Here is a 26767-nt window from a genome sequence, read left to right as displayed (position 1 = left end):
ATAACACTAAGTGACAGCAATTATTAGATCTGGCTTTCTTCATTTCACTTTGAATATTATTCCAATCTGTATTTCTAGCCAGTATTTAGCATCCATACTGATCTGTATTTTGTTATCTTATACGGTGGGAGGGAAGGGGAAACACAACTCAACGAGAACACTGGTTGTTGCTGCTTTTCACCAGTTATACTTAATCTCCTGAGTCTCCTCTGTGTCTCAATAGCTGTAGAAAAGCAAACATTTGCTGCTTTTGATCGGAGGAGAGAAATGACAGTATAACTTCCTCTACAGCCAGTGCCAATCATATTCCCGAGCCTGCCTGCAGAATGTACACAATTGCTTCCTAAAACTAGAATCTGTTAGGTCAGCCCCATAGTGTGGGAGCATCAACAAGGGGGAGGGCAGGTGGTGAGATCCTCTTCTCTTTGTGCCAAAGCAATAAAGCTATGGAACTGCTGTCTGGACAATCATGTCCTCATTTCAACAGTTTACCTTCCCGGCATACAATGCACCACAGCTGAGGCTTTCAGCAGGCACTTCTCCCAAGATACATGTGGGGCTTATACTTCTGGACTCTCAATCATCTTTTTCTGACCCGGGGGTTTCCAGAGGTGGACTTTTTTGCCACCAACAGGAAGTGCAGACAGTTTTGCTCAAGAGTGGAGTTTGGCCACAGTCATACTAATAGTCCTAATGTGGCCCAGACAGGCCTGGTACCCTTACCTAATTCACCTTGACCTTTGTCCAGTGATCAGTCTTCTGTCCATTCCTCATTCCCTCTCACAAGATGCTGGTCAGACTCTCCATCCCAATCTGGGAATTCTCTGCCTCCAGGCTTGGTTCCTTAATGGTTCACAGGAATAGAGACTTCCTGTTCTGCAGAGGTACAGCAGCTGCTGTACAACAGTAGGAAAAATTCTACAAGGAATTCAAAAATGGAGGAGATTCCACCATTGGTGTGACCAGTAGCATCTTTCATCTGCTCTTTCCTCTCTCTCTCTCTCTCTTCTGTCCTGCACTATATCCTGGAATTTTTTAAAAAAGTAGGATTATCTATGAGTTCTATCAGAGTTCACTTATTGGATGTTACGGCCCTCCATTTCTCGGAGAAGAAATTCTCAGTATTTGCTCATCCCATTACAGTAATATTTACCAAAGGAGTTGGGAAACTGTTTTCCTCAGATTAGAGAACTCATCCCTGCATGGGATCCAATAAGATCTCCCTTTGAACTGATGGCTACGTATTCTCTTCTTAACCTATTCATTAAAACAGCCTTTTGGGGGCCATTACTTTTGCCCAAAGAGTTAAGGAAAGGGGGGCTTTAATGGGAGACCCACCCTTTACAGAGTTTTTCAAGGACAAGTTTGCTTTACGTCCACAATCTAAATTTCTCCCTAAGTGTCATCAGAATTTCACATCTGCCAAATCATCCAACTTCCAGATTTTTTTTCTGAAATCACATCAAACCTGTGAGGTGCTGCCTTACACACCTTGGACATTACCTTTATATTTGGACAGAACCAAGTCATTTAAAAAGTCTCCCAGACTGTTTATTTCAGTTGCTGACTGGTTCAAAGGGTCTGCAGTCTCTATCCAGAGACTCACCTGACGGCTTTCTGGATGTACTATTTCTTGCTTTGAATCTGCTGATATACAGCCTCCTCCTTGGGTGTCAGCTGATTTCACAGGGTCTTTTTCTACTTCTGTGGCATTGCTTAAGCATGTTCCCATTGTGGAGATTTGCAAGGCTGCACCTTGAACTTCAGTACATAGCTTTAGCGAACATTATATCATGGTCCATTTTTCTAGCTCAGAGGCTGCCTTTGGGAATGCACTCTTGTCTTCAGTTTTTGACTCTGCTCTGAAGCTCCCCCCACTACAACTGAGGGTACTATTCAGTAATCACCTGAAGTGGAGCACCCATCAGGACACTACTCGAAGAAGGAGAGGTTACTCACTTTGTACAGTAACTGGAGTTCTTAGAGAGGGGTGTTCCTCTACCTGCTTTCCTTCCCCTCTGCTTAGGAGTTTCCTCTGAGGGACTTTGCGGTGGCTAAGGAACTGAGGGCAGTTCACCCACATAGCTCTAAATAACCTTGGTGCATGGGACGAGGATGTGTAGGGTGTATGCATGGCCAAACAGGCACTGCTACCGAAAATCTATGATTAGACGCCCAAGGGATGCACCTGAAATGGAGCCTCCACAAGGAGACACATCTTGAAGAACTCCACTTACTGCATAAGGTGAATAATCTTTACTTTTCTAATATTCAGTGAGTGTACGACTATTGATTACACCAGTTCTGTTTAATACATTAATGGATTAATTCTCTTATCCGCCCAGAATGTTCTTCGAAAAAGTATACAGTGAATACAAAAAAGTCGGTCTTGGAATAGATTTAGTATCCTAAAAATGTTATAACTTTAGATTTTTAGAGTGTCTTTCACATAAAGAATCTCAAAGCATGTGTCAGATTGTGGACCAAACTCTTCGAACATAAGCAGAAGTAAGGAAAGCCTCTTCAAAGAGAGTAAGTGTGAAGTGCAGCTTTTGTACCCTGATGCTGGGGCCCTCCCTAGTATTTAGTGTGAGAAAATTCTAACTTCTGCATCCAAAGAGAGTTAGGTAAGATGCAAAGATGTTTGGTATGGGATACAGAAGGGGAGAAAAAATAGTGTAGTCAATAGTCCATTCAATAACTCCCTGCAAATATTTATGAAGATGCTGTGGCAATTTTTACTCCAAAGAAACTTGCTGTGTTTACTACCATTTGATTTCCCTTGGCACACCTGTAACACATCTCATACCCATACACACAGATTTTCCTAATGGTGCACAGGCATTCACAGCACTGTTTTAGATTAGATGTGCTTTGAGCAAGACTACGTACCATGTGCTCCTCCACCATGCCATTCTCCATTGCCAATGTGGTAGGGTGGATAAGGATGACTGGCAGCTTTGAGATATTAATCAGCCGTACACTCAGTTATATGTGTCATCTGTAGTTCTTAAACCGCAAAACAGATTCTCCTTTACAACATACGTATCACATTCTCATTAATTCTAATAGAACAATGTTCTGTGCCTAGAGACAAAAATATACACCATTGTATTTAGTTATTTCTGATTTTGTTGTCTCCACAGCAGTACAGATATGTGGCCTTTTACAAACATTTGGGTCCCTGCCCCTTGCTTTTAGACTATTCTGCTGAGATGATTCCCTGCTTTCTCCATGCATAACAACTCAAGGCTTCTCCTGTGGCTCAAGTGTGTAACTGACAATGAACAATAAGTTTCCAACAACATTATCCTACCTGGCCCAGTCTTCCCATTATAATGCTGAACAGGCTAAATCTGAATGCATCAGGACCCAGTGAATCCATACAGTGTTGACTTTGAAAGCCAATTTCTATACCAGTGCTACATTAACACCTAATGATATCTGGGTAATTTTTTAGTTAATGGATGAAGTAACATGGTGAGTTCTAATATGGCAGTTGGCAACCAGCTCTAAAAAGTTTCTCCAGACTTAAATAAAATATGCTTTAAACTGAGTGGGCGAGGGTTCAGGGGGCTGGAATGGCATGTTAAGATTCCTGCAGTAAAACCTGTGATTGTTTCTGGATGTAAATTAAACAAGCGTTCTTCACACTAATGGTCATCATGTTGGCATAAAAGTACTTGTGTGTCAGTGAATTGTGGTTATAAAGCATCATCAAGTTACTTCAAGAGGATCATTAGAGCTGAATGACCAAACCAAAAAATCCTAAACAAATCAAAGTGCTTCTGTAAGAGCTCTCTATAAGGGCATCAATCATTGCTGTATAAGCACTTTCATAGCCTGAGTATGAAAACACCCTGCTGAGGTCCCAGAAAATAGATCAGAGGTGTAATTCTAGAGGAAGATGCAATGGACTAGTTACCGGAAGACAAATGTAATGTAAGATTTTACTGATTGAGTTTCTCAGTGAGTCTAACCTTCAGCACTACAAATAATTATTTTAGCAGTGACTAACACTTAAAATGAGCACCTATTATATCAATAAAGGCACACATTGCAGGATCATATTCTTTCAGGTTTACTCCCTTCAGTTAAGACAGTGTTGGTGTTTTCCTAACCTGCATATTTACCCTTCCTGTTCCAGACATAGCAATTATCTAAAGTTGTATAGAGAGGAATTTTTTTACATTTTAAGATCACTAAGTAACTGAAAATTTATTGTCAAAATTAGTGCAAAGAACTTATTCTTTGTAAGTGATCAATCCCTTGTTGCATAGTGGTGGGGAGAGAGGATTATATGTTGTCAGTTGATGTTTTGTCATGAAGCTTGGCAAAAATGTGAGATTGTAACTGGAAATAATGTTTAATGCATTTGGTGCTGAAGTCTGTTTATTGTGGGAAATGGATCACTACGGCCACAAAATAACCATACTAAACCCCAGATCCACATTTGTCCACTGATTAATTTTTACATTTGTATAGACCCGGTCTGTTTTTTTTTTTTAATTAAATAATAAAATATATATTTCTCAGTATTTAAACAGGTATTTAATGTGAATATGTAGGTTATCTATCTGTTGGACAATATGTTTTCCGTGTACACCACGAAGTCTGTTTATATTGCACTGTAAAGTCCATTTTCAGTTCTTTTTGTGCATGCAGAACTTCCTTTGATGCCAGTGGGGGTCTCACACTAAGGGTACGTCCAGACTACCCGCCGAATCGGTGAGTAGTAATCGATCTATCGGGGATCGATATATTGCGTCTTGTCTAGACGCGATATATCGATCCTCGAATGCGCTCCCATCGACTCCAGAACTCCACCAGGGCGAGTGGCTGTAGCGGAGTTAACAGGGGAGCCGCGGCTGTCGATCCCCTGCCGTGAGGACCCGAAGTAAGTCGAAATAAGATATGTCGACTTTAGCTACGCTATTCTCGTAGCTGAAGTTGCGTATCTTACATCGACCCCCTTCCCCCCCTCCCCCTCCAGTGTAGACCAGCCCAAAGATCAAGGGTAAAATATGATCTTAAAAGTAGTGGAGGAAAATGCAGAATAGTGCTTGGTAAACATTTAATTCCTGCTGCATGTACTGGAAATAAACCATATATTTTTTAGAGTAAGAGATTAATTTAAACAAAATTAGTTGCAACTGCACTGAAAAACTAAAAACATGCAAAATGTTTAAGGTGCTTGATTTACATTGCTATTAAAACTTTGACACTTGCATTTCCTGACTTATTGTGATTTTAACAATGCAATGTTAAGATTGCATTTACAGTTGTTCTTCCATTTAATAAATAGGTAAGAGAGCTTTCTCAACTAATGCATCTTACTCTGCTAGAATCAGAAGTCTGCTGATTCTGTCTTTCCATGTCAAATGGGAACAACAGTCTTTCTGACCTCCTGAGCCCTTTTATTATGAATTTCTAAACCTTCTTTGAGGCAGTACGCAGCTAAACAATTCCATCCATCAACAATTTGGGTAACAAACTTCTTGCCAGATTCTCTTCTGAGCACAGAATTTCTTACAATATTAATGATTGAAGCAAATGTATAGATGTAATACATTCATACTTTATGCCATCTTATAATACTGTGTCTCAAATTTTGACTTGAAAAAATAATTCATGTTGGCGTAGATCGGAACACTGTCCTATCTAAAAATTCCTTTAAAACCCATAAGCAAAAAGTAGTGGTAAATAGCAATGCATGGAATTGGTGGAAAGTATTAGGGTGCATAAAACCCAGGGAAAAATGTGTTCTTGCCACTGAGAGTTTAAAATATAAATAGATGAACAGCAGTAAACACACTAGGAGACAGGTGGAGATGATTCTTACCTAGATAGATCTCCCTTCTTCTCCCCTGCCTCTCATAGGATAGTTACAGCATTATGGTGAGTTAGTGTTTGTTGGCTTCATGGAAGAAGTCAGATTTGGGGAGAGCCTGAAAAAGAGGCAATGGGTACCAATGTTCCCTCTAATTTTTTCCATCCATGTGTGGAATGAATTTTGTTATGTGCAGCACCGATATCGAGGTGATGTGCGCCATCACCTCTGTGCTTTCACAGCAGCCCTTATCCCACCAAGATGTCACAATGTCCTACTGCTAGTACCTAGCTGGGTCTTAAGGAAGGTCTGTCTTCAGGTGACGTCTGCAGTACCTATCTGTTCATTCCTACAGCCTCCTTCCACAAGGATCAGTACATGCTTCGTAAACTATACATATAAATGCATCACCGAGATGCAGCCATATCTGAGGAGAAAAGTCAGCAGCCAGCTAGGCCGAGAGCATTGTGCAGTAGTTTGGAAAAAGAAGGGGAATTTTGGATAGGAAGAATCTTTTCCTCTTACGCAAAATGCTTGAGATATTTAATGTTCAGACAGGGCTTCATCTGTAAAGGTCTCATCTGAATGTAAAATATAATACTGCAATATTTGAAATCAAAATAAATGTTTCTTTTTAAATCAGGACCTTAAGGCTCAAAATCATTTTTAAAAACACTCAAATTCCCCTTACTACCATCATCTTGTATTAACAGTGCAAAGCATTTTAAAAGGTTTATAGACTATTCAACCTTCATGTTGTTTATATTTTTACTTGGACAATTAAAGTAGCACAGTCAAGTTCACCTTCAGATTTTCAGGCACACATACAGTGTTCCAATGTCTTGGTTATTACAGTGAAACACACATAGCCCTGTAAATTTACACAGCACTTTACAAACGTGGGCTCAGACAAACTTTAACTTGACATGAAGTTCTCTCACTTCATTTCATGAGGCCGCTCACATAAATAACAGCTATATGAATAATACTTTTCAGGGTCAAGCCCCTAGATAAACCACGTGTCTTCCTGCCCACAAAAAGCTTTTCAAACACTGCTAGGGGAGGTTTAAATCCATAACAGGGAATTGTAATTGGAAATCAGACAAAAACAGTCACAAAAATATTTCCATTAGTCCTAGTTTTGGTAATTTCCTTTTAAAACACAAATCTAAAAGCCAACAATATTTAGTGCTTTTCATTTATAAATCTCAGTGTTTTATAGAGGAATGTCAGTATCTTTATTCCCATTTGGAAAATAGGGAAACTGAGGCACAGTGTGGGTGAGGTGACTTCCCAAGGCCACACACAAACTCAATGGCAGAGCCAAAGTCTCTTGACTCCCAAGGACTCCTCCAGCCCCGGGGCTGCAGCGGGGAGAGAGGACTCCCCTGCCGCAACCCCGGGGCTGGGGGAGAGAGGCGTCATTCCCCACCGTAGCCCTGCACCCCCAAGCTTCCCCATCACTGTCCCCCCACCTTACCCCACTTCCCCCACCCCCTGTGGCTACGCCTCTGTGTGCGCATCTGCACTAATCAGCCCTTGATGGCCTCTTGTGCAGACATGCAGGCTTAGAGGGAATACTGGTGGGTACCTGATGATTGCAGTGAGGACGAAGCTCTGGAGATGGGGGATATAGTGGGAGGAAGAATGGAAGACAGAGGATAAGAAATTAAAAGGGAGTAGGGATGAGGTTGGATTAATTGGTAGAATGAAGTAGGCAGTGGTGAGAAATGAGAGCAGAGAGGAGGGCAGGGATGGAAATGAAACATTCCACTGTAGTTTGACTTTTTCTTTAGTAATCCCATAACCGCTTTAAAAATAAATTGATCTTGGGGCCTAAAGATCTTTTGTATTTTTTATTATCACCGCATGCTATAAGACATTTCCCATGAATAGGGCTCTTTTCCCTTTAGCCTTTGCCTTTTAGTCATTGCTGTACATCAATATAAATTGAGTTTGTTTCGAGTAGCCTGCTATACAAAACTATTTAAGCTTTTATTACTTTCTCCTTTGTGAAATAACATGCCCTGTTCCTTTAGAAGCCGGGCATAAATTATGGATATATTATAGTTCAGGGTTCAGTATAGATATTAGATCATTCTGGTGCTATATAAATACTATACTGGAGGTAAAGGTGGATGGTCAGAGCTGCATCAATTTCGCCCATCCTGGAATGGTTTAGAAGCTAATAAATGAGAGTGGTGTTTTTAAGCATGGGCCATAGAGATGCATTTCTGCTTGAAGGAGATACATTAGCTTCTGCTGCTTAGTTTGCTGATTTGAAAGAGGTGCACTTTTTCATGGTTTTTCATGCTATTTCCATTAGTGTAACTAAGGTTCCTATGTTGACTTTACAGGTCAGCATTGTAGTGTTGATCAATTATAGTGACAAAATACATATGTAATGGTACGGCCTCTGTGGGAAACTAAAGAAAATTGGAATCCAAAATGTATATCCAATTAGCACTATTCCAATTATGAGAAATGTTCTGGTAAAGAAAAGCACGAAGCAATATATCTTGCTTCCTGAGTAAAGATTTCATTTTTATTTTTAAGCAGAGCTCCTCATGAAAACTTCACTGAGTAGCACTTCACTTTGGCTTAATTCATTAACAGCTCAAGGTGATGCCAGAGAGAACCTTTCTTATTACAAATCTTGATAATTGATTTAAAAAAAATAAGGGGGGGTGCTCAGGAGATTGGTGCTTGTATTTAAAGGTGAGGTTGCCATTAGTAACACATTTGTACTTCTTGGTTGGAGAAGTCATTGTTCATTACTCACCTGAAGTGAAATGTTAATGGCCTGTGGTGATCTGAAGAAACCCTACAAAAATGCACAGGAAGCTCTAATGGCATTATACAATAGTCCTTTCCACACAGATCTCCCCACATGTTAGAAGGCCATAGAATGTGGTTTCTGCTTTTAATTAATGTCTGTTCCACTAATTGGGATCTGGAATAGCAGAAAATGCAGAGAAGCACCTGCTACTGACTAAAAAGAAAAACATTCACCTGGAGACAAGTATTGTACATTACTTATCAGTATTTGCAGAACATATGGGACAGGAGCTGTATGGAACCATTACAATTTGGAACCACATTTCTGAAAGAAAAAACCTCATCACATTAGAAGGAACCTGTTCAGTAACTCTTATTTTTCTATGTTACTGTCTATTGTTTCTGATTGCTTTTTAGAAGACTAACAATTTTTGGTAAAATGATTTTTCCTCTCATGATTTGAATGGAGTTGAAGTTAATAATAATACTACCTGATAGCGCCTTTCCTCTCAAGGGATCCCAAAGCACTTTGTAGGCATAAAAAGAAATTTGATCGCTACATAGGGATCAATTAATTGACCAAGGAAATGCACCGTTGTTGTGCAGGTCTTCAAGACAACTCAACAGTTCAGGACAGGTGCTCAGTCTGCCCAAGGAGGAAGAAGGCTAGTTTTGGAGCATTGGTGTAACAGATTACTCACTTATTAGATTGTTTAGACCTACCAAATAAACTAGAAGGGCTCAAATATAAGTGATGATAGAGAAAGGGGACTTTGCAACCTGATGAGCATAGGACCAAAAAAAAACCAACAAACAAACAAACATTGTTACTGGTAGCAGAAATCATTGGTGACCATCAACATAAGGAGAGGCTTTTTAGTTTTCCAGTAACACAAGGAGAATCACAAACTTTTATATGTAAAAAGAGCAGCTTGATGGCTTGAAATGTGTTCTGAAATAGGTTGATTTGAGAGTCTTTGAAAGGTAGTGCTTGTACCCAATGTGGCAGAGTCTGAAGCACCAAATATAGATGCTCATCTCTGGTGAAAGATCCTGCCCTTTTGGGTTCAAGGAGTTCAGTTTACTGGTATGTGTGCTTCTGGCTGGGAAGGCATTCTGACCTCTGGGGCCAGAAGATGCTTTAAGGATTTTGTGGCTAAAGTAGTATATGGATCTGGGAATTTTAAAATGGCATTTGAGTCTTTCAGCTTTTGTGGAGACGCCTGCTTTCCCACTAAACAGGTCTTGACTCTCAAATGATAAATCTTCAACTAACTTCTGTGCCTAAACTGGTAAGCTAGAAGCTCTCAGCCAAGAAGTTCATGTAATGGCTGATCATGCAAAGGAGCTGTATGTCTCAAGAAAGGAAGGTGTACTTGGCAAGCACAGCTTGGTAACTAGCTTTACACTTTTGAAGGGTAACCAGACAGGAATTATTTTACATTCAGGAGGGCCACTTACTTTGCCAATGAGCAAGGGGAACCATCTTGTGTCATGGGCTGCCAAGGCATTAAGAAAACTGTGACAGGGGAGTATGAAAGTACTTGGACCCCTTGTGTGGGGGACCTAGTAGATATGCGGCTGTGACACCTCTGACAATTCCAGGTCCAGAGCTTTGGTAAGTCTACCCAGAAAATCCTCATCATTCTTTAAATCACCACAGACTTGGTAACTGAGTCATCCAAAGGAGAGAATGATTGTGGTGGCCCTTTTAGAATGGCATCTTCCAAACTGTCAGCATCTTCATCTTCCAAATAGTCGGTGGAGAATCTATGGAGAAAGTTGCTAGGATGCAGCTGACATCATGGAAACTTGTCTCTATCTCTGACACGTTGAGGTCACATCTTCTGGACCACAGACACAGTTGCATTTCAGGCTGCACTGCACATATGTTCTTGGCTGGGGTACCAGGACATAAGTAGTTTACAATCGCAGCACCATCCAGAAAGTTTCAAGCTCATGCCCCCTCTATCACATATGGTGAGAGCTCATGCAGGTAATCATTTTCAAGAAGATTTACCCTTTCTGACATGTATACTGTTATATTACTAAAAATCCTGCTGTACAACTTTTTAAAAAAGCACTCAACATAGGCATTATTCAATTAACAAAATTTTCCAGTACCGTATGTAATACAAACATGGGATTTTCCCTAGAAGACCAGTGGTCCATCAAGTCCAGTATCTTGCCTGGTGCTTTATCCCCCCTTTACTCTTCCCCCACCCCAAAATACTCGTACATAATATACAGTTATGTACATTGTATAATTGATTAGAGACATAATGGCAGTGGTGTTCTTTCATGACCCCTACAGCATTAGATCTGAGCACTTGCTACTGTGAATTACAAAGCTCTCTTTTTGAAGAAGTGAACTCTATTTATTAATTTTAAATTCACCTGCCATTCAAGCTATTGAGTTATCTTATTATGGGACAGTGCAGAAAGGAAGAACTGATCATTTTTAACTGTATCCTCCATAAATGCCTCAATCTCTTGCCCTTTAACACTTCTCCTTCCCAGGCTAACTAATCCTATCCTTCTGCAATGCAGAATTCTTCATATGTAAATCCCAATACACCTCTGGCCATCTGTGTTATCCTTCTTTGGACCTTGTAATTCTCAGCTGTCTTATTTTTAGATAGGCAACTAAAATTGGATGCATTATTTCATATGAACATTGTTGATCTGGATAAACATATTTAAACCATGCTCTGTATTCTCTCTCTCTCTTGCTTTAACTGCTGTTCATTTTGTTCATCAATTGAGGAAAAAAAATCAGGAGGACTGGTGTGTCAACTTCAGTTCACACGCAACCTGTCAATCAATCATGATCTGTTCCTATGGGGAAATCTCTACATTTTTCCTCTATGAATTATTCCTGGCAGTCTTATGGTTAAAATGTTGACCTTTGTTCTCACATTTTCAGTGTATATTATGCCCATTTTTTCCTGCTCTTTTCTGAATCAGATCCGGGACCCGATAATCAGCATATTGTAAATCTATTTATCTTATATACTTACGAGGCCCTACTATCTCAGCATTTGCTATCTTAATCTATTTGTCCTCACAACACCCCAGTGCAGAAGGGAAGATCAGAAGGGGAAGTGAGGTACATAAAGAGAAAATGACTTGCTGAAGGTCCTAAAGGGAGTATGGGCCAGAGCATGGAAGGGAATTGCACCCCAGCTCCTAATCACTTAGACATGCTTCCTCCTGAATCATCTTTATTACTAAAGAGAAAACCATGAGATTGAGAAGGAGAATAGCCTAAGAGTATCTCACTGCCAGAAGACTCCAGCTTTCTACAGCTATATAAAAGACAGTTGTGTGCCTTCCAATATGATAGTTCAGCAGTCAGTATTTGTGACACCACTGTTATGCTTCATTGGTGTGTTGGTATTAACAAACGTGTAATGGCATAAAGCACAGAAAATGTTGTTACAGCTTTGGCAAACCTGTACTGAAAGAAAGAGTAGCACAGATGGCTGAAAATAGCATTACATGTCTGCAAAAATCATTAGACAGCCTCTATAGTTGTTATTAATGCATCAGATTCACCTGGGGAGTCACGTTTCTGTAATATGCATTACAACAATGATACTTTTGTTTTTAAATGGAACTGTTGCCGAATACCAACATGTATTTCTGCAGTTATGAAATGAGGTTATCAGCAATAAAGAAGATGCAATCCAAGTTTACACATTTATTCTCAATGGCTTTGTCTTTTGCCAGCCACCCACAGTAAGCAACTAGCAACACTACTGTTGTCTTTGGCCACCACTGCCAAAATGCAATCTTATAAAGTTATATCACAAACCCAATGTATTGATTTGAAGCATACAGTAAACCCAGATGAGAAGAGAATTTTTAGCTAGAAGACCAAAGTATCAGAATTTGACCTATTTCTGTGATGCAAAAATAACTTATAAGAAGCAACTGGTTAAATACAGCCTTTTATAGTTAGTGAATAATATTTGAACCTCTTTTCATCCTGTGGTATGTGTGTGTTGTGTATTACTTTCAACCTTGAGCTTAATTCAAGCATTCATGATTTACAATCCATTATATTACTAGTTATTGATTAATTTTGGATGTATTTCTGAACGTTTCTTAAAGCTACCTTTATAACAAAGAAGCGAAAACTCCCTACATTTTTTGTCTGCAGGATTAAAAGGCTGACTATATTGCACTACGTGGCAGAGCTATGTAGCAATGATCAGCCATCAGAATAATACATAGATTGTTAAGCTAAGTGAAGAAAGAACAGGAGTACTTGTGGCACCTTAGAAACTAACACATTTATTTGAGCATAAGCTTTCGTGGGCTACAGCCCACTTCTTCGGATGCATAGAATAGAACATATGTTGAGGAGATATATATACACATACAGAGAGCATGAAAAGGTGGAAATGCAGTCTTACTGATTGAAATCCCTCCCTTTTCACGCTTAAGAACTCTTTTTATTAGTATGATTGTGGCGGGGTTTGTTTATTTTGTAGTTGCTTTTTTTGGCTCTTCAAAAATAGAACTATAAACTGCCGCAAATAGGCAAGTTCCTAAATCAGAAACTTCCATATGAATTCTCCCTTGGATTACATTTATTTTCTAGGCACCTGTATATTTTTTGAAGTACACAGTTTGACTCAACTGAGGTGGATGTGTGCTTCTAGTAAATATGAGCCAAACAAGATAAGTTGAGTGATCGCATTTTGCTTTGTGGTTTTGCACCTATAAATCTTAACCAAAAATGATGTAAGAAATTTAAAAAAAAATCCATAACCCAAATTAAAAATTAAATTAAAAAAAATCCATAAGCAAAGCTCGCTCATTCTGAAGTCAGTGGTGGTTTTGTAGCTGACTTTAAGGGGACAAGATTTGGCCTGTAGCTGAGTCTTCACTAGTAAAAGGACAAGTGGTAGTTTTACATTTGGGTTTTCCTCGACCAGCTATATTGAGATAAAACTACCACTTGCCTTTTCTTGCTAGGATTTTACAAGATAGAGATCTTATGTTAGCTATTTCTTTGGCCTGGTCTACACTGGGGGGGGAGGGTGAGTCGATCCAAGATACGCAACTTCAGCTACGCGAATAGCGTAGCTGAAGTCGAAGTATCTTGGATCAAATTATCTGGAGTCCACATGGCGCAGGATCGACAGCCACGGCTTCCCCATCGACTGCGCTATCGCCGCTCACTCTGGTGGAGTTCCGGAGTCAACGGTGAGCACGTTCGGGGATCAATATATCACGTCTTAACAAGACGTGATATATCGATCCCGAATAAATCGATTGCTACCCGCTGATACAGCGGATAGTGAAGATGTACCCTTTAAACAAACAAAACACACACATCATTTTCACTGTCAAGATGCAGCCAAAGTTGTAAATTAGGGGTACAGTAGAGTTAAAACGCAACTGATATTTGTGAGCTTTTGTCCAGTATACTCTCATTTCCTCACATGTTGCATTAGCAAACTATTGTTGCTTCCTTTGTCCATGCTCAACGCAATGGAATTTTGGTAATACTGATGAAAGCGTCATTAAAATAATGCATCTGACAGATTTCAGGACCAGTAGCTATGGAAGAAGACCTTGGTAACTAATAAACTGAGTGAAATCTCCTATTTGTGCACCTTAGGGCAGGGCTATTCTGATTTTCGGTCAGTTGGAAAAACTGTATGTTTTCTGAAAAAAGTCACTTGGAAAAGAAAAGTGAAAAAGCCCACAAATGGAGTCATGTGTTAGTAGCTCTACAGAGTGCCTTGTGTAAGCTGTTTGTTATATTTCAGCCAAAGACTTCTTCCTGCTAAGGGCAAATTTCAACATACTTATAATAGATAGATGCAAATATAATCAGTCTTCCTGAGTATTCTACCAGTGGGAAGCTTGTGGTAACAATCTTCCTTTTTAAATCAGCAACCACAAACCTGATTATGTCTGAGAAAGAATTTTTGAACTTTCACAATGTGCTTGAGGATAGTTAAGTGTTAATTCTTTCTCAACAAAATTTAAATAGTGTGTGCTGAACAGCCAGACATCAGAATTTCAAGGTAAGTGCACTTGAGCAGTTCTCTCACTTTTTTTCACTTCCTGTTGATTGTCTGAGCAAATGGCAATGGCCTCCTTGTCATACTTTTTTCTTCATTTTTTTGGGAAGTCATCTGCGGTAACTTGGACATAATACTTAGTAGTTTTCAGACAAAGTCAATAGCACTAATTGGCAATGGCAGTTTTCCCTGTAAGGGTTTTTGTTGTCATTAACAGATCATTTTTCATATAGATGCTTATAGTCATTAGCAGATTGCTTGTAACTTTTTGACGGTTTTCCTCACCCTACTAACATGTGAAGACTATAGCTGTCCACTAGGATGTTACCACATGTGAATTACCACATTAGCTACCACATGTTTAAAAAGAAAAACTTTTTCCCTAGTGAAGTCAAGGCCTAGTTGTGGACCTGTGAGATTAAATCTCTCTGAAGCAGAATATCTAGTGTGAAATGCTTCATGATTTCCTGAAATTGCTCATTATGTGCAGCATTGAAGCTGAGGTTATGATCAATTTCTTCTCAAGTTTGGGATAATAATTTTCTCATTGTTACCTAATAGTCATAACAAGAACTGTGATTTTCTCATCAGTTCCCTTTTAACTTTTTTAATGAAAGTTCACATACTATAATTTGTTAGTTTATAGTATTTTTAAAAAGAATATCAAATAGATGTTACATTCATGTAAATAATTCAGAGTAGCCTAGAAATTATTGATAAAAACAGATTTTTCACAAGTTTGCCTTTGATAGGTGAGAGAGTTATTAAAACCAGATTGCCTATAGACACTATAATATTCCTATCAGACAATTCCACCTCTCTCCTAGCCTTCGTGTTTCATGATCATTCTTCCACCAGTCTTAAATAGCATGCATTTTGCCTCCATACTATTTTATGGTCCCTCTATTTCAGCTTTGATTTCCTACATAATCTTCCATCCTCTGATGGATGTGAAGATATTTATAATGAATATTCTTCTCTTCACTCAATCTCCTCAGCCTCTCACTCCTTTTTCTGCAGTACTCTGGTAGACTCCTAGCTGTTGCTCAACTTCCTTCTACTATGCAATCCAAAAATGTACAAGCTGTTTCTGTGCTTTTTGCAGAAGTGAAAAACTTTGTCCAGTATGGGGGTAACAGAATACTGTGATATTTTTTGTCACAACACCAACAGCGCAGACCAATAGAGGAAAGTTATTTTTGATTATACAGGATTTACTGTCTTATAGCAGGATGCATACTGCCATTTTTATAGCCAGCACCAAAAAAAAAGTATTATTAATACAAAGCAGGGCATAGATTTTTTAAAATGCTTGTCAAACCATGACTCCAGTAAATCATTTAAAAAATTTCAAATAGCAAGGCTCTTGATCTTTCTGGCTTTGACATTTTTTTTCTGAAGTATTAAGAAGACAGTAACTCTGATCTTTCTTTCTTTCTTTCTTTCTTTCTTTCTTTCTTTCTTTCTTTCTTTCTTTCTTTCTTTCTTTCTTTCTTTCTTTCTCAGTTACTATAATTCTTGGTCATAAATGACAAGTGTTTAAAAACAAATCTCTGTCTATGTACATTTCCTACATACTCCTTTCAAGGACAGGAATGAAATGCACAGCACTTCTACAGAGATGGATTTCCACAGAGAATGTGGAACAGAGCCAGCAAATAACAATCCACATAAACAAGTGTTCTTTCTTTATAAGAGGCAGTCTTTAAGAATGAAGACAATAAAGAACATTTTTTGTCAAGTTATGACAAGTGTGTGGTATGAAGGCTTAGGACCAGAAATCTTAGAACCCATCCTGAAAAGAGAAGGTACATTTTACTTATCATTTATTAAAAAGAAGAACAGGAGTACTTGTGGCACCTTAGAGACTAACAAATTTATTAGAGCATAAGCTTTCGTGGACTTCTTCGGATGATTCTAGTAAATTTTGCTCTTTGTTTAGTGTATAGTACAAGATACTTCCTTTCCATTTGGGATTAGATTAACCCATTCTTTTAAGAATCTATTAATTTCATTTTAAGAAAACTAGAGCAGCTACAAACATTTGCTGCCTCCATTATTGCTTGAGCTCATTTCAAATAGGTGTGCTTAGAAGCAGCAGGAAAGCCCTAATTGTTACCAAAAGCACCATATCAGCTGTGTTTGAGGTGGCAGAATTCCTCCTTGTTCCTTTCAAAAAGTCTTGTGCAAATTAAGGGCCTTAATGGTCACATTAGAATGAAGGAAGCAAGGTCTGTAAGAACTTGAACCAAAAAATCAATAAAAGAAAAATGTTTTATATTTGTTGTGGCTGGCATGGCAGATCTAATAATATTACTTTGTAAAATTATTAAACATTTCTGTACATTCTGAAGCACTTGAATTCATGATGATGTAATTACAGTGGTGTAACCTTTGGTATGGACTCTAAAATTGAACCTATAAATATTTAATTACATGGTAGAGAATATTCTTTTAAAAAATAATAATGTTGAACACTGATGCAATGCATTCAGAACCTGTGTAGTGATAACTAGCCTATATTAACCATACAAAATTCAATTTGCTGTTTACTTCAGCTCCGCAAGTCAGTGTAAATCAGGAGGGTTACAAAATAATAACAGGACATGCTCTTGATGGATCTCAGAGAGCTGTCACTATTACATGAGAACAGGAATTTTCTACATTGAATAACCATTACAAAATAACATCTGGTCTATCAAGTTAACGGTCTTATTGAATCCATATCTCTTGGACAACACTTTCTTAAAATGCGTGAATCTAATGTACACAAGCACTTCCACTGTTCCTACCACTAGTGGAGTCCAGGTTTTGCTAGTGTAGGTTCAAAGGAGAAGCCTTATTCGCCTTAACCGGTGCTTAATTTGTGCCAGATCTGAGCCCTGGCATCTCTGGGCTTGCCAGGTCAGTTACCGGTCCTGGCACAGGCAGCAAGAGGCTCATGCTGGCCACAGAGCGCACTTTCTGCCCGGGGGCTGCAGTCGCTTCTCCCTCAGGCTCCAGTGCCACCGCCTCGCCCACATACCCTGTGCAAGGCCAGCAGCTCACTGAGCCTGCCTGACACCCAGCAAGTGCAGCTGCAGCTAAATTGGCACAAACTGAGCTCCCACATCATGGACAGCAGAGTCCTTCAGGTCCAGGGATGCCACCCCCCAGCAGTGCTTCCGCCAGCACCAGCGCCTCCTTCACTTTGTGGGGAGCTCCCACGAGCAGGCTGCTGCCCTCTGGAAGGCCCAGGAGAGGCAGCAACTCCCCAGTGCTGGCAGTGAGGAGAGAGGTGAGGCATTAGGCATTGGGGTAATGACCATGCAGCCAGGGCACAGAGCAGGACAGGGGAGCTGGGCACCAAAGCAGGAGGGCAGTAGTTTTAGGAGGCTGGCAGGGCCCCGCCGGGGGAGGCAGAGCAGCTAGAGTGGGGTGCACAAGATGCACCCAGCAGGAAGGCAGCACTGCACTCCAGCCAGGGGTCACTGTCCCCCCATCGTGCCCACAATCCTGGCTACCACAGCCCCCAGCAGCAGCTGTGCTTGGCGGGACGGGCGCTGCCTGGCCCATCCCCCTCAGGGGACCCTCACCAGGAGGAGGTGGGAGCTGGGCCCGATCCTGGACCCCCTTGCGTGGGGGTGGGGTGCTCAGAGGATTTCAGCTGGGCAGGTGCCCCGATCCAGGCTGAGAGCCGAGCAATCCAGGTTCAGGTGGCGGGGCCCACAGCCTCTTTGTACAGGAATAATGGATCGGGTGGGGCAGAAAATTCACACACACACACGCATTGAAAGAGCAATGGGAATGGCTGAGGTTGAGGAGGGCAGCACTGCTCTCCCGCGTCCCCTGCCCAATTTGGAAACCAAAGCACCAGCTCCCACCCCCCGAACACGGGGGTTTGTGATGGCGTATGGGTTGTGGGGTACATGGGGGATAGGCAGGGTTGGGAGTGCGTGCGGGATGAGGGATAAGCAGGGTTGGGTGTATTGGTTGTGGGATAAGGGTGCATCAGTGCTTAATTTGTGCCTGGGCTGAGCCCCGGCACCTCTTTCATTACAAATTAAGCACTGGTTTTAACATATGCTAGATTTGGCCCAATGTGAGAAAATTAAATATTGTGGATCATGTTTAATACTTCTCCTTCTGTCTCCATAAAGTATTCTCCCCTCCAGTTCTATGTTTGGTTCATACATTTTGCATGTTGAGAGGAAGGCTAGGTAGAAAGTGGTTATGGTGACACAGAACTCAGAGTGAGGAAATTTGGATTTTGCTCCCAGCTCTCCAAGAGTCTTCCTGTGTCACCTTGGGCAAGCCACTTGACCTCTCTGAGACTCAGTTTCCCCATCTGTAAAACAGGGTGATCATGAGGAATCATTTATTAAAATTTGTAAATGGCTGTGTGATTGCATGGAAGATAATGTATAGCTGAAAAGTACTATTTATTTTAATTTAGAATAAAATGCATAATCATAATTTTACATTGGATTTCCTTTTGCTTAATTAAGATTTTGACTTAGAAAACATGTTAATTTTGAAGTGCTAGAATTTTTGTAACATATTTTACTAAAATGCAAAAAAACTTCCAGCAATAAGATGCCTTGACAAAACAACAGAGCCATGCAGTGGTACCCCTTTATACAGCCAGCAGTTACCTATTTGAGAGACTAATAAAAGCTTATATCAATAAATTCCAACCAAGACAGGTTATTTAATGACCAAATATCCAAAGTTGCCTATCTGGTTATGTGCACTAGCTTCAAACATGCACATTTTCACACCCAAGAACTTGGATTTGAAGATGGAAATCTGATAGTTAGATATCCAGCTGCTCACTTTGCTTGTGTAAATGCTGCCTGGAAAAGTACATTTTGTGAGGCAGAACAGCTCCTCTGAGGAGATATGTTCCCTCAGTTCCTGTTGAACACAATTTTTACATTTGGATGCCTACAGTTGGGAAATCTAAATAAAACTGCTTGATTTTCACAGGTGATGTGAATCCATAACTCCCTTTGACCACAGTAAGAGCTATGAGTATTCAATACCTTTGAAATCAGGCTCCTTGTGTAGGTGCCGAATATGGATTTAGGTGCCTAACTTTAGGTTCAAGTTTGTAAAATTTGGCCAGCGTTTTGATGGGTTTATTTTCCTTTTGCATGTTTAATTGTTATTAATATGCAAGTTATTTGCATGTCAGGAGAAAGTGTAACAGTATATAAGTTAGAAATTTTTAGTCTGTCTCTTGTGCTGTTCTTTTTCTGTACTATTGATAATGGACTAAGTCTACAGATGGAGTTGCAAGGACAAAATCCTCAATCAGTAATTATTGTTTTAGGAAAATTAATAACATTTTACCTTCATTTGTGTGTTCCTTGTGGTCCTCTGCTGCAGTTCTCAAACTGTATCTGTCCGCCCTGTGTTTCCTGACTCTGCGACTGGAATAAGGATTTGATCAGCAGGAACTAAAAGTAGCTCATGATGCTGACAACATTCTTATCAATGTCAAGCAGACCTGCCTATAAAAGTTACTTTTTGTTTACGTGCAGGTATTCAGGTTTTCTACAAGAAAGTTTATTGAGGAGCAGTTAAAGTGTTCTTATGTACTCCCCAACCTCACAGCATTATTGTGAGGCAAGGCTAATTAATGTTCAAGGCCCTTCGCACATTTTTGTTCTTTACTGATTTTTACCGAAAAATGTCTGGGTTTTACAAAAACTGTGGTTTGGTTTTTACAAGTTGTCATCCCAGTTTTGGACCACTCAAGTACGTGAAAATACTCATTATATGTTAGAAAATCCAATACATTACATTAGTTCGCTGTTTATGTTAATAATAAATTAGTCTACACTTTCACACACGCACATGCATATGTGCACATCAGTGAACTCCCCAGACTCGGCTCCCCTCTCCAGGAGGATAGATGGCAGCTTTGTAACCTGGGTGGCCAGAGTAACCAAGCTGCCATCTCTTCTTCTGGAGCAGGCTGTAAGCAGAAGACGTGGAGGAGACAGCATGAGGAGATAGCACCTCACCTCCTCCGCCTCTTCCAGGCCCAAACTGGGAGAAGAGAAGGTGGTTCAATAACCTGGGCTGCCCAGTTTACTGAGCCATCATCTCTTCTTCCAGAGCCAGGAGCTGGGTCAGAAGTGCACTTACTTTTCTCTATTGGTGTTTTTTTCTCCCTGTCTGCCGGTCCCCCCATATTAACTCTGATATTTACCCAGAAAACTCTGGAGTTGATTTTTGCATTAAATTTATACTGTTTTTTTAATTTTTGTATTAAACGTTGATAAATTCCCAGGAAACTTTAAACACAAGAAAAACTGAAAACGTAGGGCCTTCTTAATGTTGTAAAGTACATTAAAATCTTCTGATGAAAGATAATATTGTAAAGCTGAGAGGTATTATTATTTTTCCAAATTATGAATTTTTGAATTTTCTGTGTTGGCTGCTGCTGAAACTGGTAATGCTTGTTAAATGGCAAGTGTAGAAGATTAAGAAATATTTACATGTCAATGCCAAGCTAAAGGCTGTTTGTTTAGTAGGTGCTTTTGTTTATTTTTATAACGAAGTAATGTATGATCTGTGTTTGCATTATTTGCTGGCTTGTTAATTAGGTCCATGAAGATACATGTCCTACATATTAATTTCATGGTATATTCTACTAATTGAGATGCATACGTTAGAGTTTCACTGGTAAATGGCTGTAAGATTCAGTACAAGCAGCATGTTACATCCATTCAAATACAGCTATTAGGAGCTAAAGAGACAATTAGCAGCCTTAATGACTCCATTGCCAGGCCTAAAATGAACCCTAAAGGTATAAATCACATAAAGGAGCAAGTTCTTATAGGTCCAGCATTCAGAATTAACTTTCACAATGCAGTGAATAAAAAAAGAGGGGAAAAATATACTTAGAAGAAATGAAATAAAATTAAATACTGAAACAACCTGACAGAAGTGTTTGATGGTATCACATTGCTATCTTGCACTGTGACTTCAAACACTGCTTCTAAGAAACGTGTCAAATGGCCATGTCTGTGCTAGGGCCTTTTTTTAAAAAAAATAAATCTCCCACTTTTGCTAACACTTGCTCAGGTTCACAATTGTTAGCAATACTGGGATCCCTGGTGTGTGTGAGACACTGACTACCACTTGTCACATAGCCCTGCTTAGGGGAGGTCCAGTCAAGATGGTGTTTATAATAGCAACAGCAGCACCGCCAGTGGCCCATTCAGGTGCCCAGCAGTGTTGCTAACACGAGTGAAATTGAATCAGCGTTGGCAGTAGTGGGATGTTTTTAGAAAATGCCCTTAGTTTAGATAGGGTTGCCAGGTGTCCAGTTTTCAACTGGAATGCCCGGTCAAAAAGGGACCCTGGCGGCTCCGGTCAGCACTGCTGACCGGGCTGTTAAAAGTCTGTTCAGCAGCTCAGCAGGGCTAATTAAGGCAGGCTCCCTGGCTCCATGCAGCTCCCGGAAGCAGTGGCATGTCCCCACTACGGTTCCTACTGGTAGGGGAAACCATGGGGCTCTGCATGCTGCCCCCACCCCAAGCGCCAGCTCCACAGCTCCCATTGGCTGGGAACTGTGGCCAATGGGAGCTGTGGGGGCGGAGCCCATGGATGGGGCAGCACGCAGAGCTGCCTGGCCGTACCTGCGCATAGGAGCTGGAGAGGGGACATGCTGCTACTTCCGGGAGCTGCTTGAGGTAAGCACCACCTGGAGCCTGCACCATGACCCCCTCCCACACCCCGACCCCCTGCCCCAGCCCTGATTCCCCTCCTGCCCTCCAAACCCCTCGATCCCAGCAGGGCCTCAGAGAAGGGGCGGGGCAAGGGTGTTTGGTTTTGTACGAGTAGAAAGTTGGCAACCCAAAGTGTACGAAGGGCTGTAGTCTGGCAATTCAGCAAATGAGGCGCTTACTATATGCTTCACTTAATGCAAGCCATCATGTTTTAAAATGGATGTTACTTGATGAAATTCCCCCTCAACTCAAAAGCCAACAACTAGACTCTACAAGTGATACTGCCATTTATTTTTTTGTACAATTACCCGAGTTACTGTATACAGAGGAGGCTAAGAATCAGTGATCCCATTGTGTTCCCTCGGGGGCATTGAAGAATAATCTAAGAATGAAAGCCTCTTTCAGGAGCAGTATTCAGATAAAAATGTTATGCCCTCTTATCAACTTGGACATAGCTGTGCTGGTTTTTAGATTCATTGTAATGACTACTACCTGTTGCACATACTGTTGTATATTCTAAAATTGTTCTTTAACATTTCAGTGAACTGTTTTCATTCTGGCTCATAATTTATTTTGTTCAGTGCTTTATCAAAAAATTAAGAGATCAGAAAAGAATGTCATGCATTCCAGTAGAGGAAGGAAGTATTTTGGTGTAATGCACTTACTGATTCTTGCCTGAAATATTGTTCTAGTACCCAATCAGCATTCCTTGTACACCCAACTTCTAATTGGCTTCGGTAGGAGTTTCAGATGCACAAGGAATGCAGGCTTGTGTCCCTAATCAACTATTAATGCTAAGATTTTCAAACGTGTGTGCTTTAAAAATTGGATCCCAAATAAACACCGTGTACTGAACTGAACACCCAGTAGCTCCCATTAAGTTCAGTGGCTCAATACATTTGAAAATCAGGCTGTTTGTTTAGGTGCCAAAATAAGGACTTGAATCCTGTTTTTAAGCATCCACTGTTGACAATTGTGGCATTCATTTTTTAATTTAACACTGTGGTTGTAGGTCTATTGGTGTGTTTTAATTATGTTGGCTGCTGATTTTTAATCCCTAACAGTTGACATGCTGTCTGATAGTTTAATAATCATGAGGCTTACAGTTTTCAAATGTTATATTTTGCCGTTATCATTGAACAGCAGTGAGGTGGTTCCATGCAGTATCTTGTCAAATATTAGCCAGGATTTTGGTAGTTACTTTAAGTTCTTTACATAGGACTTATTTAAATCCAACTCATGCTTTTTTTTTTGCTCTATGAAACTGAAAGATACATTCAGTTTCAAGCAGAGATGGCTCAGTATTTACCAGAGGTGGTTTTTACCAGCTAAAATCATGGTTCTTCTTCGAGTGCTTGCTCATATCCATTCCATTAGGTGTGCGCGCGCCGCGTGCACGATCGTCGGAGAATTTTCTACCCTAGCAACACTGGCGGGTCGGCTGTGGAGCCCCCTAGAGTGGCGCCTTCATGGCGCTGAATATATACCCCAGCCGACCCGGCGCCCCCTCAGTTCCTTCTTACCGCCCCTGACGGTCGTTGGAACTGTGGAGCGCGGCGTAGCTGTTCTCCACTCTCCCTAGCTTATCCGTTATTCACAGTTATAGTTATAGTTCTAGTTGTATATAGTTAGATAGTTGTTTATTCACTTTGTTAATAGTTGTTATATAGTTAAAGGGGATTAAGGGGGTTGTCTCCCCCTTTTTTCCCCCTGCGCGTAGCCGGGCCCATGCCCAAGGCTCCCAGCTTCAAACAGTGCGCCTCCTGCGCTAAGCCTATGCCAACGAGTGACCCGCACGACTCGTGTCTGAAGTGCCTGGGAGAGTCCCATCAGACAGATAAGTGCAAGATCTGTAAGGCCTTCAGACCGAGGACCAAGAAGGAGCGGGACTTTCGGCTCCGGCAACTCCTTATGGAGGTGGCACTTAGCCCGGACGCTCCATCGGCGCGTCAGGCCCCGGCACCTAGCACCTTGGTGCGCAGTGCCCCGGCGGCACCGACCATTCCGACCACGTCGGACAAGCCTCCACGGCACCGGACCTCGTCGGCACCGCACTCACAACAAGTGCCTCGGCGCCGCTCATCATCCCCGGGACATAAAAAATCCCATAAGACGGGGACTGCCGTGCCAAAGACGCCGGCTCCCCCGGTGCCGGGGGTAGAGCCACGTCCGCCTGTGGAGCACCGAAAACAGGTGCCTCCAGCACCGTCGACTCCGGCTCCGAGGCCGTTGAGTCCGGTGCAGACAGGGTCACCACCGCGACCGGCGGTGATACAGTGCCTCCCGTCGACCCCAGAGACCTTCGCGACGGCGAGAGACTTGATCGATCTCACGGAGCCGGCACCGCCCCAACCACCGGCACCGTCGGCACCGTTGACTCGTCCGGTCCAATCCAGGGGGAAACCTGCCTTGATGCGCCCTCCATCGCAGGGGCTGGAACCACGGCACCGGTCCAGGTCCCGAAGCAGGTCCCCACGCCGCTCGCAGTCCCGGCGCCGGATATCACCTCGGCACCGGTCGTACTCGCGGCCAAGATCATCGTCGCGGCACCGCTCTACGTCTCGGCACCGCTATGATCGTCGGCACCGATCGACATCGAGACGTAGTTCTCGGCACCGATACGATCGACGCTCGACGTCGAGAGGCCGCTCCCGGCACCGGGCCTATTCAAGATCCAATTCCAGGTCCAGGTCGGACTCCCGGCACCGACGCGGTCATCGGCACCGATCCCGATCTCGGCACCGTTCGCCGGCACCGCACAGGGACCGTTCATCTCTGGACCGGCACCGTACGGCACCGTACCGTCCGGAGCTCGTCTCGGCGCGGTCGGCACCGCCATGGCCATCTCGATCAGTGTCCCGCTCCTCCGATGGGGCATCGAGATCGGCATACCCCCCTCAGGGACAGGCCGATGATCCGGACATGGGCCACTGGCAGGAGGTAGCGGAGGATCCCGCTCAGGGACCTTCGCACTGGTCATTTTGGACCCCGTGGGAGTACCACCAAGCGCAAGGGGCCCCACCACCATCAGCCTCTCGCTCGGTGCACTCTGAGCGAAGGGCCCCAGAGTCCACCATCTCTCGCCCTCCTCCAGGGGACATGGAGGCTTCTGTGCCCACACCACCTGACGTCCTGGACCCAGGGGCAGGTGATGCTCCGCTCCAAGGCTCATTGGACCAGGCCCCGCCCTTGGATCCCTTGCCACCTGAGGCATCTTCCTCATCTTCCCCAGATGAGGCAGTGGCGGGCACAACGAGCTCGGGTCCACCCCCGATTGATCTCCGGGCACACCAGGACCTATTACGTAGGGTGGCACGTAATATGGACCTTCAGGCGGAGGAGATAGTGGAGGTGCAAGACCCCATTGTGAACATCCTCTCTGCGGATGCCCCATCCAGAGTGGCGTTGCCTCTGATCCGCACGATCCAGGCTAACGCCACTACGATTTGGCAAACTCCTGCCTCTATCCCACCCACAGCGAGAGGGGTGGAAAGAAAGTACTTTGTCCCCTCAAAGGACTATGAGTACTTGTATACCCATCCCCAGCCGTGTTCACTGGTGGTGTCATCAGTGAATGCAAGGGAGCGCCACGGTCAACAGGCCTCAGCGCCCAAATCGAAGGAGGCTAAGCGCCTCGATTTGTTTGGCCGTAAAGTTTATTCAGCCGGAGGGCTGCAACTTAGAGCGGCGAACCAGCAGGCGCTCCTGAGCCGCTATAACTTTAATTCCTGGAACTCCATGGGGAAGTTCAAGGAATTGGTTCCCCAAGACTCCAGGGAGGAGTTTGGGGCCTTGGTAGAGGAGGGTAAGAAGGTGGCTCGGACCTCCTTGCAGGCCTCCTTGGACATAGCGGACTCGGCTGCGAGAACCCTGGCTTCAGGTATCGCTATGCGGAGGATCTCCTGGCTTCAGGTTTCGGGTTTGCCTCCGGAGCTGCAGCAAACCCTACAGGATCTGCCCTTTGAAGGACATGGATTGTTCTCAGACAAGACGGACTCTCGTCTGCAGAGCCTCAAGGACTCGAGAACAATCATGCGCTCCCTGGGGATGCATGTTGCGGGTCCCCAGCGCAGACCATTTAGGCCCCAGCCTCAACGTTTCTACCCGCCTCGTCAGAGACAGGACTCTGCCAGAATGCGGGGGCGAGGTGGTAGGAGAAGGTGGACTGGCCCTCAACCCGGTCAGAACCAGGGGCCACCAAGGCCACCTTCAGGCCCCAGGCAGAACTTTTGAAGGTGCGGTCGAGGACGGCGCCCCAGTCATCCCCCAGGATCCAGCCCCCTCCTTTCGGGATCGCCTTTCCCATTTCCACCGTGCTTGGTCCCTTATAACCTCGGACCGTTGGGTCCTTCGCACGGTGGAGAGAGGATACGCTATCCAGTTTTCTTCAT

The 26767-nt window shown here is 42.6% G+C and overlaps 1 protein-coding gene across 4 annotated transcripts in view; it reads left to right on the top strand.

Annotated features, from left to right (window-relative positions):
• LYRM4 (LYR motif containing 4) overlaps positions 1 to 26767 on the top strand; it is a 154169-nt gene that overhangs the window by 71518 nt on the left and 55884 nt on the right. Inside the window, exon 2 of one of the 4 annotated variants that reach the window (XM_065584905.1) lies at positions 1 to 26767. This exon is cut by the window's left edge and continues 1476 nt beyond it. The exons of the other annotated variants lie outside the window; for them this stretch is intronic. Within the exon in view, the coding sequence (XP_065440977.1) occupies positions 24105 to 26609 (2505 nt within the window). The 5' untranslated portion in view covers positions 1 to 24104 and the 3' untranslated portion in view covers positions 26610 to 26767. 4 annotated transcript variants of the gene reach the window in all.

Source organism: Chrysemys picta, chromosome 2, assembly GCF_011386835.1.
Source record: "Chrysemys picta bellii isolate R12L10 chromosome 2, ASM1138683v2, whole genome shotgun sequence".
Taxonomy (NCBI): Eukaryota; Metazoa; Chordata; order Testudines; family Emydidae; genus Chrysemys; species Chrysemys picta.
The sequence above is the reverse complement of the archived record's forward strand: the minus strand, read 5'-3'. Positions and strand labels throughout refer to the sequence as shown.